At 48.1% G+C, this 16691-nt stretch overlaps 2 protein-coding genes and 1 long non-coding RNA gene across 5 annotated transcripts; 1 reads left to right on the top strand and 2 right to left on the bottom strand.

Moving 5' to 3' along the window:
• The first annotated feature begins 4177 nt into the window (after positions 1-4177).
• Positions 4178-7856, top strand: LOC120671585 (acid phosphatase 1-like). The gene is made up of 3 exons (XM_039951955.1): positions 4178-5134; positions 5308-5517; positions 7112-7856. Exons 1-3 carry the CDS (start codon positions 4386-4388, stop codon positions 7287-7289), a joined length of 1137 nt encoding a protein of 378 aa, XP_039807889.1. The 5' UTR covers positions 4178-4385; the 3' UTR covers positions 7290-7856.
• A 633-nt stretch (positions 7857-8489) lies between these two features.
• Positions 8490-11230, bottom strand: LOC120670242. 3 transcript variants are annotated; one of them, XM_039950314.1, is made up of 4 exons: positions 9884-11229; positions 9664-9752; positions 9259-9414; positions 8490-9171 (listed from the first exon to the last, which is right to left on the bottom strand). In XM_039950314.1, the coding sequence occupies exons 1-3, from the start codon at positions 10563-10565 to the stop codon at positions 9409-9411; spliced, it is 777 nt and encodes a 258-aa protein (XP_039806248.1). In that variant the 5' UTR covers positions 10566-11229; the 3' UTR covers positions 8490-9171; positions 9259-9408. The 3 variants fall into 3 exon arrangements, with proteins under 3 accessions (XP_039806248.1, XP_039806245.1, XP_039806246.1); XM_039950311.1 differs by having other exon boundaries at positions 9036-9171; positions 9259-9379; positions 9884-11230; XM_039950312.1 differs by lacking the exon at positions 9259-9414 and having other exon boundaries at positions 9038-9171; positions 9884-11228.
• Positions 11231-14002: 2772 nt separating this feature from the next.
• LOC120670243 lies at positions 14003-16373 on the bottom strand. Its single transcript, XR_005673110.1, has 6 exons — positions 15781-16373; positions 15621-15683; positions 14666-15390; positions 14525-14580; positions 14354-14455; positions 14003-14275 (listed from the first exon to the last, which is right to left on the bottom strand). It is a non-coding gene; the product is annotated as an uncharacterized LOC120670243 (long non-coding RNA).
• Between the last annotated feature and the right edge of the window lie 318 nt (positions 16374-16691).

Raw genomic sequence — 16691 nt, 5'->3', positions numbered from 1 at the left:
CGCACTTAAGCCGGATTAATTTAGGCAGGGCTGCCACAGCTGGTATCAGAGCTGCAAAGCATACTTCTGGGGGTGCAACAAACCTTAAAAACCTTTTTTCTTAAAACTTGACCACAAAAATCGCAATTGCAAATACGTTGGTCCGTTAAGGATTGTGCTTAGTTCGTAAAGCCCTAGGGGAATTATGGGAGTATTGTTAGGTGGCTACCTACTTATGGTTTAGTTATATCTGACTTCCAGCACTTTATATTTCTGTCAAATCTTATTTTTGTGCACAATCAACCCTTAAAATCTGTAACGACGCACCTACGCTAAGGTAACAAGGTAAGGATCCTCAGTCAGCTGAGAGAGTCTGATCTTCCCATCGGTGATGCGAGCCGAATGCTGCCCTCAAGCAGTGGCTTACTTGAGGTGCTGCCAATATATCAACTATCGATTGACTATATTAGGAGTAAAGTATACCCAGTCAGCTGAGGGAGTCTGACCTTCCCGTCGGTGATGCGAACCGAACGCTGTGCTCAAGCAGTGGCCTACTTGAGCTGCTGCCAATATACCGACAATCAGTCGATTATATTGGGAGTAAAGGAACTCGTGAATACGCTATCTCGGTGGCGTATGATAACGTTGGCCATACGACGGAAATTGTATGGCTGTCGTTTCTATGTGAACGGAAATGTATGAGTGAATATGTGGGCAACTGCATATGCGTTACCCATGTGGCGTAGGACACATGGGGGCCGTTCGTGAGTGCTAGCACGAAAGGTCCAGTCGTGAATATTTATATATATATATATGCTGTTAATTCTCTGCAGGTACGCTAACCACGATTGCGATAGGTTAAAAAAATGAATAGAATTCGGCTAAATATATATAGGGAGAGACGTAAATTGTGCCATACCACCGGTGCTAACCCCGTAAGTCCAAAGCTATTTGGCAGTTGTTTTGTTTTGTGAGGACGTATAGGACGTGCATGCATCATGACGTATCTTGGTTTGGTTGATTGCCTTTCTTGTTATGTTGTTTTACTGAAATGTGATGCTCTTATCTGAATGTCCTCCTAGGTTTTCTGTTGTAGTAATGTGACCGACGTAATATGCTAGTTCAATCTTGAGTTGAGAAGGTCCTTTTGTAAGTTAGTGGCTTTGGGTCTTGCGTGAACCTTACTGTTGATCTTAACCTGTCAATCGATCCAACCCTTGATCAATGCTTTGAATCTATTCCTATCAAAACTATTGTCCTTTTTCCTTCATGACTTCCTGGCTAAGCCATGATGTTTGTTAACAAAATCCCATCAATAATCATTCTATTCCTCTTGATGTTATGCCTGATCTTGCTGGCTATTTTGATTTCCACATCTGAATCCTATATTTTCAGTATTGTTCAGTTAATTTTGTATAAATTTAAAAAGCTTCATGGCAATAATATTTTATTATATGGCCATTATTGTAACAGTCATGCATTAACATCACTTCACATCATTGGTCAATGCATGATGTTGCATCGTCATCGGGAATCCGTAGATTGCTTAATGGGAATGCGTCCGAGTATAACATCGTGGGTGGTCTTTAGTTCCCTCTAACCTATCTTGCCGTTGCTGGCACTATTGGGTTGCTACTCTTGATTTCTCTTGTGGTGGTGTTTAGTCACGTGACCTTGATACCGCGACGGAACCTAAACTCTCGTGTGCGCTGCAGCCACATGATTGAGCTACTAGGAGCGCGCTGGTGTTTAGGTATGTGTGACGTAACTCACTACAATCCCCTTCTATGCAAACCTTAAGTTTCCTAACTTTTTGTCCTTTCTCAAGAGTATAGAGCTAACAAGGTGTTAGTCATGAGAGAACGATCATGAGGTGTGAATCATGTGCATCAGCTCATGTGTGTACGCATCATACTTTATGCCTCTCCTACATGCATACGTCAAAGAATATTGTCGTCGTTGCGTCATGATATCTGCATCATTGGTCCAGCATCATGGCAATTGCATCATGTCATATTCACCATTTCATTCGCATAGGAAATTCCATCATTGTATTGCACCAACATTGCAATCATACGTCTCAAGAGTGCATCATTATCATGGTCATCGAGCATATGCATCTCGCATCGTACTGTTTAATTTAATCAACAGTTTGAGTAAGAATGTCCTTGATCAAAAACTCACCTTGATATCCTTTCCATCTAGATTCACCACCAGATTGAGAAATTGTTTCTTCCAGGACTTAGATCCTCTCTTCTCTGCAAAATCCTGCTATATGTTGGTACTAGAATAGTCCACCGGTCCTTTCCAGCCGACTTTGGTGGTGATTGCGTCCGCATATATTATCCACAGACTCTTGCTGCAAAAACTGAAGCCCTGGAGCTTTTTAGTGTAGAAAAACAATTGTTTAGTTCACATAGTGGCACGGATAATCTCTACCACTCATATACCATACCTTGTTTCTTAAACTTTCTCTAAGTTCTCCATTCTTATCTGCAAAGGAACATATCACCAACATCAATCTTCTCTATTGTGACTTTGTCCGACTGACATCGATGGTTAGTCTACTCATCTTTCCTTGAGAGTCTTTCGTTCGGAATCTCGGGACGAGATTCTTTTTAAGGGGGTAGGCTGTGACGGCCCATGTTTTTAAAATTTTAGTCAGGAGAAATTGAATCTGTCATCATGCATCATTAAACAAGAAGCTTTGAAATAATGTATGTGTAGGTATGTATGTATATATGTCTATGTGTTTGTGTGTATGTGCATGTGTATATATGTGTGTGTATATAAGACTATCTCATAATATGATTGTAATATTTCATGCTCAAATTGTCATGAGGCTTATAGGATCAAATTGTACCCGTAAGTAGTGCTATATTGGTGCCCCAAGAATCTTGTGTTTAATTCAACTTTCAAACAAATGAGAGGTTTAAATTTCAAACATTAGTTAAGTAGGTTTGAAAACACTTTCCAAAATATAGCTCAAACGAACTTTTGTCCAAAACCAAAGTTGTAGGGTTTTGAAAATAAAATAACTTTTGTGTTCAAATATTTTAAAGTTGCTATACAAAAAGTGAAGAAAAATTTGAATTTGGAGTGTATAGTACATTTTCAAATACACTCAAGTTTCAAATTTTATCTTTCAAACGAAGTCTCAAATGAAAAAGTGCCTAAAACGAAAGTTGTAGATCTCGAAATTTTGAACAAGTTTGGTATTCAAAAATTTTTCATTTGAGGTCATGAAAATAGAGAAAAATTGAGTTTACAAAATGAAGTTTTGGAACTTCAAGTTATTTACGACTTTGCCATCACCTCCATCTCCCTTCTCTGTCTTCCCGTCGGGGCGGCCAACGTTGGCCGCCGCACGCCGGCGCCGTCGGCCACGCGCCGCGCCCACATTCACTCCACCTCGCGCGCCCCTGGTTTCGCCCAAAACCACTCCGTTCTGGCACCTCCTTCGCGCGACGCGCGTCCCCGATGCCCGGCGACGCGCCACGCCGCCCACGCCGTCGTCGACGGTCGTTGCCTCGCCGTCGCTCTCCCTGGCCGCTTTAGCCAACCGTCGAACTCGATTTCGATTTGGCTTCTCCTCCCCTCGCTTCCTCACTCCCCAGAGCCCCAAAGCCCTGCTCCCCTCACGTCCAGAGCCGGTACAACGTTCGGTCCACCCGGAGGCAGCTGGTCATCTGGAGGCCCATCCGCCACCGTCGCATGCAGGCTCACCGAGGGGCAGACCACGTCGACCGTCGCAACGCAAAGCACCGAGGCTCATGGAGAGCTTTGCCATGCCGAGGCAGGCCGCCACCTCAAGTCGCATCGGATCCTCCCATCGTGGGGACCAGGAAGCCCATTCTGGCCGGTAGGCAGTTAGCTTCGGTTGCGCTGCGTGGGCCACGTTCAAAAGCCCAACACGCGACGCGAGCCTGGGGGGCATATCCAATGGACGCGGCGGTGGAGCACGGAACGCGCGCGCCAAGACCTTGCCCCGCCGACGCGCGCACACAACCAACCCGTGGCCGCCACGTAACCGCACGGGTTGCCCCACCGGCCACCGCCCTCTGATTCCCTCCGCCGGACTCCGCCACCGCCACACCCACACCCACCCCAGCGCCAAACGAGCTTCCAACGAGAAGCACGACTCCCTATTTAACCTGCCGGTCGGCGCCATCCCCCTCGCCTCCCGCCGAAGCTGCCGGAGCCACGCATTCCCCGCCCCCTCCTCCTTCCCTGCTTCGCTGCCAACCGGGACGCGACCACCCACCACCCCCCGGCTATTCTATTTACCGCCCGCGACAGCGTGCGTGCCTTCGCTTCGACCCCGGGCCTGCCCCGCCCCCCGACGTCGGCGGCGCATCGACGACCAGGGCTCGCCCGCGCGGCCGGGGGGTAACGGCAAGCGCGGCATGGCGCGCCGCGACGGCCTCGTTCACCTGCTCGTGACGCTGATCCTCCTCCTGCTGGCGACGCTCCTCGCCGCCGCCGCCGCCATCGCCGAGGCTGCGGCGCCGGCGGAGGTCGAGGTGGAGCTGCCGCCGGCCGCGCCGGCGCAGAACGCTTCCAAGGAGGCGGAGGCGGAGACGGCGGAGCAGCAGCCGCCGCCGCCGTCGCACATCCTGCCGCGGCCCCTCATCATCGAGCTCCCGTCCTCGGCGGCGGCGCGGGCGGCCGGCGCGGAGGAGGCGCTGGGCGAGGTGCCGGCGGATGCCGTCGCGGCGTCGCTGGAGGTGGAGGTGGAGGTGGAGGTCGACCTGGTGCCGGCCGCGCCGGCGCAGGACGCCTCCGAGGAGGTGGCGGCGGAGGCGCAGCAGCAGCACCTGCCGCGCCCGCTCGTCATCGACCTCCCGTCGTCCTCGGCGGCGGGGCCGCGGGGCGGGGACGACGTGCCGGCGGACGTGCGCTGCGCGAGCTGGCGCCTCGCGGCGGAGGCCAACAACCTCGCGCCGTGGAAGGCGGTGCCGGCGGAGTGCGTGGCGCACGTGCGGGACTACGTCACGGGCGTCGCCTACCGCTCCGACCTCGAGCTCGTCGCGCGGGAGTCCGCCGCCTACGCGCGCGCCGCGCCGCTCCGGGGCGACGGCCGCGACGCCTGGGTGTTCGACGTCGACGAGACGCTGCTCTCCAACCTCCCCTACTACGCCGACCACGGCTACGGGTGAGTGCTCTCGCCTCTCGCATTCCCGTCGTGAAAAAGGGCAGAAATTCAGGCACGGAATCCCCAATTTGTTAGGCGACGAAATCCAACGCGGAATCAAATCCTTGGTTTGATGCATCTCACCCAAAATGGCAAAACGCATCTCACGCGGTGCTCTTGATTTCAAACCGCAGACTTGAATTGTTCGACCACCAGAAGTTCGACAGGTGGGTGGAGAGGGGCGAGGCGCGTGCGATCCCCTCCAGCTTGAAGCTGTACAATGAGGTTCGCGAGCTTGGGTTCAAGACCTTCTTGCTCACGGGCAGAAGCGAGGTGCACCAGGGCGTCACCATGGAGAACCTCAAGAAACAGGGGTTCCATGATTGGGACAAGCTCATACTCAGGTATACTACCTCGCACATTACTTTCAGTCGATTGCTTACCATTGCAAGGGCACACATCAATCTTGCTTGCTAGCTGCCCTGCTTTAATACTGGATACAGAATGAGGTGCTTGAAATCCAAATGTTTTACCACTATGTTGTTGATGCCCCAGTCCAACAGTCCATCTGACATTTAGGTATAGGAGAGAGAAAATTTAGGTTATGGTTTTGTGCTCCACTCCAGCAGATTTGGTATAACTGGATATCTATAAAGTTTTCTCAAAATACTCTTATGCTGTAAGGGTTTTTTTGTAAAATATCCAAGACACAGAAAAACTATAAAAAATTACATGTTTCACTGAGGGTCTTTTTACAAAATGTCCCCTACACATAAAAAAATCCCCTCTTCTTCCTCCCTTCACATGCCGGCCACCTTCTTCTCCCCCCTCCCCGACCCCTCCTCCGCCTCCTCCGCCACCTCCTCTCCGGCGTCCCGCGCCGCCTCCTCCCCCCCTCCCGGTGACAATCTGCTTCGGTCCACAATGGCGCCTCCCCTCCCCTCCTCCTTCCTCCTCTCGCGGCGGATCCGCGGGCGGTGGCGCAGGGCCACGGCACGGCGCTAGCATCTCGTGGCGGCGGCGCTGCCTTGCGGGAGCGGCGGCCGGTGGCCCCGCGGAGGCGGCTTGAAAGCTCCACCGGCGTCCCGCGCCGCCTCCGAGGCCCTGCTCTACCTTGGCCGCTGCAGAGCCGAAGCCGCGCCGGAGGAGGCCGTGCGACGTGGGCCCTGCTCGGTGCTTGCCTCGAGGGCTCGTGCCTGGCTGCCCTCCTGGCGCCGGCGTTGCCGCGGGTCTCGATCGGTGGCGGCGAGCACCGGCGTGCTGAGGCTTAGGCGGGAGGCGGAGTCGGCGGCGAGCCCTGGCCGCGTCGTCTTGCCGGATCTGAGCCCTCCGGCTGGACTTCCATGGCGGCGGCGGCAAGACTCCACGGTGGCGACACAGGACCTCTAGGGGCCGGTCGAACCTCTAGGAGGCGGCGCGAACCTCCTGCTCCAGGGGCGGGCAGACCTCTAGCTTCAGGGGTAGCGGCGGTGAGACCTCCTAGGGGGCAGTCGGACTTCCATGTCGTCGTCGGCGGGGCACTCCATGTGGCGGGCGGACCTCCAGGAGGCGGCGCGGTGCGGGGAAAGCTCCGATTTGGAGCGGTTAGTCTCTCCCGCCACACACCTCCAGTTTTAGCAATCCACACTTTGGTTTGGTATATTTGGGTCAAGGAGAGAGAAATTTAGGTAATTTGCTAAAAAATTAGGGATAAATATCCATATACCAAATCTGCTGGACCTGTTTTTTTTTGTGGATTTTAAATATCTTGGCAGTTTTTAGGGATAGGTATCCATTATAGTAAATCTGCTGGAGATGCTCTTATCACTACCATGAAGTAGCTATTGTTAGTTAGGGGTCAAATTCCTTTTGGTTGAGTGCTGAACTTGACATCTTCTAAGCTCAGTCAAATTTGTCGCCTCGGCACGTCGTATGACCCACGATTCTTCAATGAACTTCAATGTTCATTGTTCATGTAATCATGCTGGAACTCTGAAATGTATCTCTCCCAATTTCCAGGGCGGCATGTGACCGCGAGAAAACTGCGACAGTCTACAAGTCAGAAAAGAGGAAAGAAATGGAAGAAGAGGGGTACAGGATTCTAGGCAACTCTGGTGACCAATGGAGCGATTTGCTGGGATCGCCCATGAGTGTTCGGTCCTTCAAGCTCCCCAATCCAATGTATTATATCCCATGACAGATACTGAAAAAAAAAGGGCGGGTGAAAGATGCCGTGTTTTATTGGATGCATTTTGCACCAGGCCCAATTATTGAACATAATGCTGAGTGATGGAAACTGAGAATAATCTGGCAATGGAATTTAAATTGTACAAAAGCTTCGCTAGCTCCATGTGGTATATTGATCCATAACCTGTAAGTTCGAATGTAATGGTTGAAATGCGGAGAGTTACTTTGTGAATAATTGGGGTTCTGGGATTGCCGAGCCCAGCCCGTCGACTATGCCGTGAGTTACGGTGAATGGGGCGGCCGCGGCGGATAGGAGGACGGTGGGATCTACGTGCTCTGCTTTTCATCCAATCGGACGGCTCAAAGCACACGACACAAAATTGTTGTTTCTGATGAGATCAGCCGCAGCAGCACTACTCAGAAAGCGGAATAAGGCCTTGTTTAGATGCAAGTTAGCACTTTCGTTTTTTATTTGGTAATTATTATCCCGCCATATGTTGACTATGGTTCAAAAAATTCGTCCCGCAAATTATAATCAAACTATGTAATTAGTTATTTTGTTTAGCTATATTTAATACTTCATGCATGCGTTCAAAAATTCGATGTGAGGGGAATCTTGTGAAGTTTTGAATTTTTGAGTGCATCTAAACAAGGACTAAGTAGATCAAACAGTCTCACTCCAATATACCTGGATTAAACAACTGACATAAGTTATCTCAATTAAGAATTGGGGATAACACAAAATGATCCATATTTGCACGAAACTAAACTGGCTCTAATCATTAATACGTTATGAGATGCAGCTGTGGCAGGGACAAGAGAAAATTGCATATTTGGGACTTTAAATGTTGCACTTCGCAGTTTTGCCATTCCAAATATCGGAAACGGAACTCCAAACATTAGACACTTGATTATACTGTCATTTGAAGTATTTTTCCTCGTTTCTTTTTTTTCTTGTATTTGGGTGAGTGAAATGGCCCTTTCTCACTTCTGCATGGATTTAGAAGCCGAGCTTTCACGGGCAGAGTCAGCCGCCGCCGCCGAGGCAAGCACTGCCGCCGGCCCCTGCCTATCAGCACTGCTGCCCCTGCCTAGCAGGCAGCAGGCTGGCTGGTTGACCCGCCGCCGCCCTCTGGCAGGCAGGCACCCTGCTGCCGCCTGACATAAGTTATCTCGATTAAGAATTGGGGATAACACAAAATGATCCATATTTGCACGAAACTAAACTGGATCTAATCATTAATACGTTATGAGATGCAACTGTGGCAGGGACAAGAGCAGTGTCAAAGACAATACGTTTAAGTACATGCTAACAATTTTCCAACATGAACAGCCCAGATGTTGCTACACTGATTCTCAGATATTGAAACAGCATCCCTTCGTGAACTAATCCTCTTCGAAATACTTCTCCTCCGCATGATAGTTGGCTTCCCTGGACCAATGGTCATCCAGCATCTCGTCATTATCGATCTGAGAGTAGTCCATGTGCTCAGTGTCTTCACCGGACAGGAACTTTTGTTGCATCAGACTGACTTCAACAGCACGAGGCATTCGCATTTTTGCCTCGCGCTCGTCACTGTGCATGTCGGAGGCCGCCTCCAACAGAAGATAAAACAAGCACAATCAAGACAGAAAATGTAGACAAAAACAAATAAAAAATATTCAGCAGGAAAGAAACCTCAGTCGCAATGGGCTTGTCGACCTCTGACCCCTTTTCTTCCGAAATTTCTTCTTCCTTTTCCCCTTCCTCTTCTTCCTCCTCTTCCTCTTCTTCTTCTTCCTCCTGCTCCTCCATCGCCTCCTCAGGGCCACCACCGACCCACTCGCTGGGGTCCACCCCTCTCCTAATCTGCTCCCCTCGTATCTTCTCCACGATGACGGCCTCCTCCGCCCTGCGCATCAGCAATTGTTGGTGTTTGCATTCCTTTATGCAGTTACAGTGCTTGATTTAAAAGCAATTGTTTGGGGAAACAAACCACCTTCAGATATCGGATAAGAAGATTAAGCATGATGGCTTAGCAGGCTATGTAATAATACGAAGCAGTGAACCATTCCTTGCTCGCAATGAGAGCATAGTTGCACCACAAGACAGGATGCAACCTATACAGTAAAGAAGGACCACTAAAGCTTTATTGCTACAAAATGAAGACCAAGGAATCAGAACATGCTGGATTTACCCATGTGTCAATGATCACACAAGGGCAACACAAGAAACCAAACATTGACCACATGTGGGCAAAAACAAAAAACAGACTAGAATGAATTGCATGAAATAGATAGAATTATTATAATACTATTGCATGGAATAGACAAAATTTAATGCAGTTCCAACTGACTTCAACAACATCAAATGTTTCCCCTCAATCTAGGACAGAATAACATACCTTATCAACTGTGTTTGACAAATTCTCCCTTCCAATATGCAGATCGTGAAATGCATTGCTGGTTTGGTATTCCATCTTGGGAAACATATCTATAACATTCAGCAAATGGTATTAAGACCAATATATCTCAAATGCGACAAATACCAACATAGTCTAAATTGAGAATGAGAACGTATACAAGTTGCCAATACCAACAAAAAAGTAGTTTCAGCATGAATACCTGCAACATCATTGAAGTGCTTGGAGAATGTACAGTGGACATAGGTCACTGCATATCCAATGGCTCTCTCATCTGACAAAGGGGTCACTGATTCCAGTGTTTTCTTTGACGTGTCAACCACCACCAATGATCCTTTGGCGGCTCTGTGGTTTGGCTTGGATATCAAGTACAAAATGTTGTCTCGGTCGCACAGACTAGGGTCGCACATTGGTGCAATGTTCTCTGCCTCTACCCCCTTGCTCCTGTCCTGACATAGCAATGACAACATGCCTCCACTGTTTTCTAACACATGCTCAAAATCAACCACACTGTCCAAGCCCCAATTCTTTGAACCAACTGCCCAGCTGTATGTGACGATTTTCCATCCACCACGAGTGAAGTCAGCATCAAAGCGATATTCCATCTCTGCAAACTTTATTGAATTTTGTCTCCCTATAATATCCGGGGTAAAAGAAGGATCACCAGGTGATTCCAGGTACACCTTGTTTTCGTCATTCAATGGCTCAGGTAATGGGATGTAAAAGGCAACAGCGTCCTTGTCGAGTACGTCGCACAGCAGAACACCCCTCCGGAGGTCGACCCAGGCAACGGTGGAGCCTTGGAGGTTGATTACCTTGGCGGACGTGAATGAATGAACCTCGTCCTTCAGCCTCTCGCCACCAGCTGACTCTGTCAGCAACATCTTCCGTGACACGATCTTCCTGCGCCACAGCCCAGTCTTCTCTCGGTGCAAGCGGAGGATGTACCTACTGCAGCGTGAGCCAGGGCTGAGAGTGACCACGGCATAACCATCGCCACAGGAGCCAGAGGAGACGAGGTCAACATTGGCGCGAGTGATTGGGTGACCCGGCTTCGGGAGCAGATCGAGAGACGAACCGCCAGTGCCGTCGGCGCTGTAGACGAAGTAGTCGTAGCAGATCGCTTCTCAAAAGGGGTCGGCGGAGGAGCGGATGCCGGTGGTCAGGAGTATGAGGTTGCCCTGAGATGTGACTACCCTGGGCTCCGAGGTGAAATCGGCGTCGGGGCAGAAGATGCAGAGGTAGGAGAGGGTCGGCGGCTTGGCGGCGAAGAAGGAGACCTGGATGCGGTGCCCCTCGCTCGTGGAGGAGGTAGCGGTGGTCTTGTTCGTGCGGTCGGCGATGTAGCACCGAACGCTGAGAAGGACACGGTCGGGGTAGGAGGCGCCGACGTCGGGCAGGGCCATTGGGTGGAAGGACTGCTGCTGGGGCAAGGTGATCATGGCGGATGCTGCGGCGGCGAACCGCAGGGAGGTTGGGGAGGCTGCGACGGCGGCGGATTGGAGGGCGGATGCGTTGCGCGGCGGCGGATTAGGTTTTACTCTTTCCCCGGTCTGAATTGAGGGGTATTTAAATTTTTGCCATTTTTACCAATGTCATTTCTCCGTTTGCCATCTTTGAAATTGCAATTATAAATTTGCCTCGTGTATAATTTAGATTCTACGTTTTTGCCACTTTTGACGACGTGGCATGCCAGCTTAACCCGCCAGCGTGTACAAACCATGGGAAATGACGCTTGTGCCCCTGACTGATCCCATCTCCTTTCTCTTGCTGGTGGCGGCGACAAGGTCCTGACTCGGCACCAGCGGCCACGGGCAGAGGAGTAGCGCCAGGGCCGGAGAAGACTCCACCAGCGCACGGCCGTGCCGCTGCTGCGCGGACGTCGGGCTCGGGGACAACCCCCGCTCCTCCGCGGCCTCCGCTGTATTGCTTCCGGCCGCGGCCGGCGAGCCTAAGCTCCTGCAGCGCGGCGGCGAGTCCCGCGCGCAGCCGCGCCCGCTTGGACCCCTTGGCAGTGACGGTGGCGCTCCTCTTCGTGACGGAGTCGCTCCTGGAGAATAACAGCCGAGCATGGAGGACTGGTGGTGGAGAAGATGCATGACCTGACCCTGAGATTGAGATGCTGCTCTGCTCTACTCCTCCCACGCTGCTGCTAAGTGCTCAAATGGAGCTGTGCGTGGCAAGCGCGTGAGGATGAGTGTGAGGGACAGCCTGCTCTGATCCGCAGCTGCGCGCTCGGCCGCTCAAATAGCGATCGGAGTCGGACAGGAAAGTACGGGGTGCCTGCAGCTCCCCATGGCGCGACTCGAGGAGGAGCTGTGCCACCTCATGGTCCACCACGCCGTGCCGATTGGCCCCACGGGGCTCTTCTTCTCGCTGCGCCGCCCTGCGTCGCGCGCGCCGCTTGTCTCCGCCGGCCACCGAGCCACCACGCCAGCGTGGAGAGGCAGCCGTGGGCAGGGTTTTTTTTAGGACCGTTCGGACTGAACGTGCCCGCCGGTTCCAGTAAACCGGACCGGTTTGACCTGTTACCGGAAAAACTGACTAAATTCAAATTTCAAACCAAAAACTGCAGTTCAACCAGTTTTCACCAGTTAGCCGACCGGTTAGACCGGTAAACCGGACCCGGTTTGAGTGGTAACCGGCCAAAATCAATTTTTTTTCTTCTTTGGTTTAAATTCAAATGCCCGCAAAGTATACTAAATGAATGTTTGTATAATATGTTTTAGCCTAAATGAACCCTCCAACCCTCTTTTGTACTACTTTTACATTAATACAATGTATAATATGTTTTACATTGTATTTGTATACTTTTGTATGCATGTTTTTTTTGTTTAACTTTAAATGCTCGCAAAGTATACTAAATGAACGAATATTTAAAAAAATTTGACACTATTAGATTCGTCGCAACTTGAAGTATTTTTAGGAATTTTTTGAGAATTTTCCATTTTTTTAAATTTAAATTTGAATTTGGGCCGTTTTGAAACCGGTCGGAACCGGAACCGGTCCGGACCGGTTTGATCGGTAACCGCGGTTTCCGGACTGGTTCCGGTCGGGATTTAAAACTCTGGCCGTAGGAGGAGCTCGAGAAGGCTTGGGTTCCAACGGACAAGGGAGATGGAATCCGGCCAGAGGTGGATGATGACAAGTAGGGTCCACCAGGCATTGGGACAGTAAGAGAGGAGATAGGCTAAAAGATATCAGTCAGGGGCACAAGCGTCATTTCCCACGGTCTGCACACGTTGGTGGGTCGAGTTGGCATGCCACGTCGTCAAAAGTGGCAAAAACGTAAGATCTAAATCATACACGGGGCAAATTTATAATTGCAACTAGGTGAATTCCCCGCGCGTTGCTGCGGGATGATTTGTGTTATTTGTAAATACTATTATTGGATGATGTTGGGGAAGAGTTTAGGTTTGGTTCATTTGTTTAAACAAAGTTGAATTATTGTATAAATGTGATTCAGTTTTATTGAATAGATAGGTGCGAACGATACATTTGGAGATATTTATGTAAAGGGAATTGAAATTATTTAGGAAATAACATAGAATTTTGGAGAAAAGTAACTAATTTGTATTTGCACTCGTGGACTCCTCTTCAGTTAAAATAGCTTGCAGGTATGGTTGTCCCTTTTTTGTGTATTGAGCAATGATCATCTGGTTGTTAGTTGGAAGGTGCTTGGTTATATCTTTGGTCTGAGAATGGCCGGTGAGAGTAACACACATTTTTGGGCTTGTATCATCCTTGAGTTTACTGATTGCTTTGACATATTTGTCATGCATCTTGTTTGGAGAACTGAATAAATAGTGAAGGAAAGGTGAATATAAGGGTATGAAAAATACAATTTTGGTTGATTTAAAATAGAAAGCAATGGACAAATATGATTACATTACAAAGATAGAAAAATGGTAATTTGCGTTAAGAGAAAACCTTTTGAAGTGTTGTTGGTGCGCCATTGGTTTTGAGTATGAGAAGATGAAGAATTCATAGAGACAGGATGGAAGGTATAAAGTGTGGGGAGTAAGGAGTTGGGATTGTGAATTATATAGTAGAAAAATGAAAGGGGCAATTTAATATGTAGCAATTGTTGGAGTGATGAGAGAATTATTGTATTATAAATCTGTATTATTGTATGATAAATAATTTTTATGAGGTAATAATAAAAGCAAATGAAGGAAGGTAATTATATCATTAAAAATAATGATACTATTAGGGGACAGTGTTAGGCATGCGATGTCCAGAAGCAGTTTGAATCGTCTTTGCTCCATCGAGCCAATAATAAAAGCAGTGAAGGAAGGGAATTATAGCACTTGAATGTTTGGAATAATACTGAAATATGCATCCCACGGTCACTCTTCAACTTTTAGAATGTTCAGATTCAGAAATAGGTAAACAAAAATACAGTACTTGTATGAAGCTCAGTTTTGATATAAATAAGAGATTTAGAGTGCCACAGACGTGAAAGTTTTTTGAAGTATTATTGTAAAAGCACTATAAGGAAAAGTAGTCAAGCATCAGAGACACAAATGCCTATATATATGGTAATGTGACGCTGAACAAAGAGCTTGTACCAAGTGTTCCGCCGTGTTGTTATCTGCAAGTACATTTGAAACAAATATTATAAAAGTATATTTAAAAAAAATGAATGTAGATGTGTTGAAGAGAGTAGTACTCTGGTCTTTGACGTTTAGAAAGAGTTTGGGAGGTAGGCGTTTGACCTTTTGCCTTGCATTCTGTGTTATCTTTGGAATCTAATGATCTCTTTATGTTTGAGCTGGGAATGAAGGGGGAAAATGTCATAATTTTAGGGACTTAGAAGTTGATTTGGGAGTGGGTGTATTACCTTTCAGATCCTGTGTTTGGAGGTGGAGAAGATAGTGCTGTCATGACAGGTGTTGCCTAAAAAGGAAATAGCATTTGTTATATAAGACATATGGCATATATAAACTTTGAATACAAAATGAATAATAAATAAGAAGATAACCTGTGCAGATGGTTCCTTTGAATGTTAACTTGAATTCTCTATTTGAAAACTCTTCCTCAAGACATATTTGATGGAAAAAGTGGAGGACGAATTAGTGCTCATTCCTATGTAAAAGAGTCTAATTTTTACAATTGCTTTATCTAAAGCAGCTACATGTTCTGTTGCGTCAATTTTCATGTTTTGAGAAGCATGATATGCAATACGTTCTACCAAGCCTTCAGCTATGAAAGAGAAAGCTATTGTGTCTATTCTTCCAGTATCATCTGTAATGGTAATAGGAAGTTTGTACTTGTAGCGATTATGAAATGTTAATTGCGTAGGAAATATGGTGGATGAATTTAATAAATATTTACTATATAATAGTAAGGTAGAAGGAAGTTTTTTTTACATTGGCTGCACAATCACATCTTGGTTCTTCTGAAATGCTTCCATATCCCACTTTTCAATTTCGACATGCTTTGTAGTACCATTTTGTGCCTTAGCACCTCCCTTTTATTTGTGGAGAAAACAAAATTGTGAGAAGCATTTGGAGTATATGTTGGCATATAGAGTGTGTAGAATTGAATATATTTTTAATGGAATGTAAGCGGATTGTTGCCTGGAAAGATGTTGCTGGTAGTTCAATTATTTTGTCAAGTGTGTATATTTGGCCAACTCCTTGGATTGGAGATAACTGAAGTACTTGAGGTGCATGCTGTTGCAGAGATGGAGCTTCCCATTTGTAGCTGTAAGAAATATTAGATATAAGTTGTTTGCTGCAAAAGTAGACAGAAAACAAAGGTAATATGTAATTATATTGAAGGGAACCTTGTACGGAATTCAGCAATTTGAGGAATGTCTAAGTCAACTAATATTTGTGTTGCAGAATTTGATGATGTCTGTGTTACTCCTGAATAGTTGAATGAGGACAATTGGAGATTTAGGAATAATAATAAAGATGGATCACAGTTGTTACCTTTATTTGTCAAGAAGGCCAATGTTGCTGCTACATCTAGAAGCGAAATCAATTTATGTGAACCTATAGAGAGAAAATCCGGGACAGTTTATGCAAGAGTTCATAAGAGGAAATATGTCAAACAGGTTAGGTGCATCAAACCATGGGCAAGTTTACTCACTTTTTGCTTTGATTAGGACGTTGTGCCCTCCCTCTACACGGACTCCATGAATTTGGTGCACCGGCAGTGGGGAGATCTAAGCCAAAGCAACAATGTAGTGACCACCAGTTGAGGAAAGGAAAAGAAAAAAAACAACCTTTGGTCCTTCGGGATATAGGCTTGGGGAAGGAATAATAGAATGGCTAATGGGGGTGGAGTTTATGTGCATGCTGCAAATGAATGCCAAGAACGGCTCCACCATGGCAAGAACGGTAGCATTCATTGGCAGAGGCAGTTGAGGAGGCGTACAATGAGGTGCCAAAATGCGGCGGTTGAGTGGGCTGGCCGAGTAGCGGGACTACGGGAGGCGCTGTGCCGGCAGACATGGTGGGATGGGAACGGCGGGCATTGGCGGGAGGTGGAGCGATGGGCGCAGCAAGAGGCGCATAGTCGAGGTGCGGCGATTCAGTGCCCTCTGCGCCAGGCCGCCAGCAAGCGTGGCTGGGCGGTGAGACTGCGTGATGCTTAGGCAAACTCGCGAGGCGAACAGGGGAGGAGCGTGGCCAGCGAGCCTGTACGCCGAGTAGGCCTTGCACGCGTGGGCCGTCAAGCGCCGGTGGCCAGGCCACCAGCGAGCCTTTGTTTTTTGGATCAACACCAGCGAGCCTTTGTGGGAAGGAGGTCCACAGGCGGCTGTCCGGGCAGGTGGACGGACGGAACAACAGAGATGTGCTGAGAGTTACTGTGCCGTTGGATCACAGATCGGTTGGTCAAAAAAATATTTAGGTGATGTGGCTACACCACATGTCAAAGAAATAGCAATCAATGATGTGTAGTGGGGATCATCTTTATAAGAGTTATAGATTCTAAAGATAGCAAACGGAGAGGTGCCATTGGTAAGGATGGCAAAAATTTAAATACCCCGAATTGGG

The sequence above is a fragment of the Panicum virgatum genome, chromosome 4N (assembly GCF_016808335.1).
Source record: "Panicum virgatum strain AP13 chromosome 4N, P.virgatum_v5, whole genome shotgun sequence".
Lineage (NCBI taxonomy): Eukaryota > Viridiplantae > Streptophyta > Magnoliopsida > Poales > Poaceae > Panicum > Panicum virgatum.
This window is presented reverse-complemented; position numbering and strand designations above follow the sequence as displayed.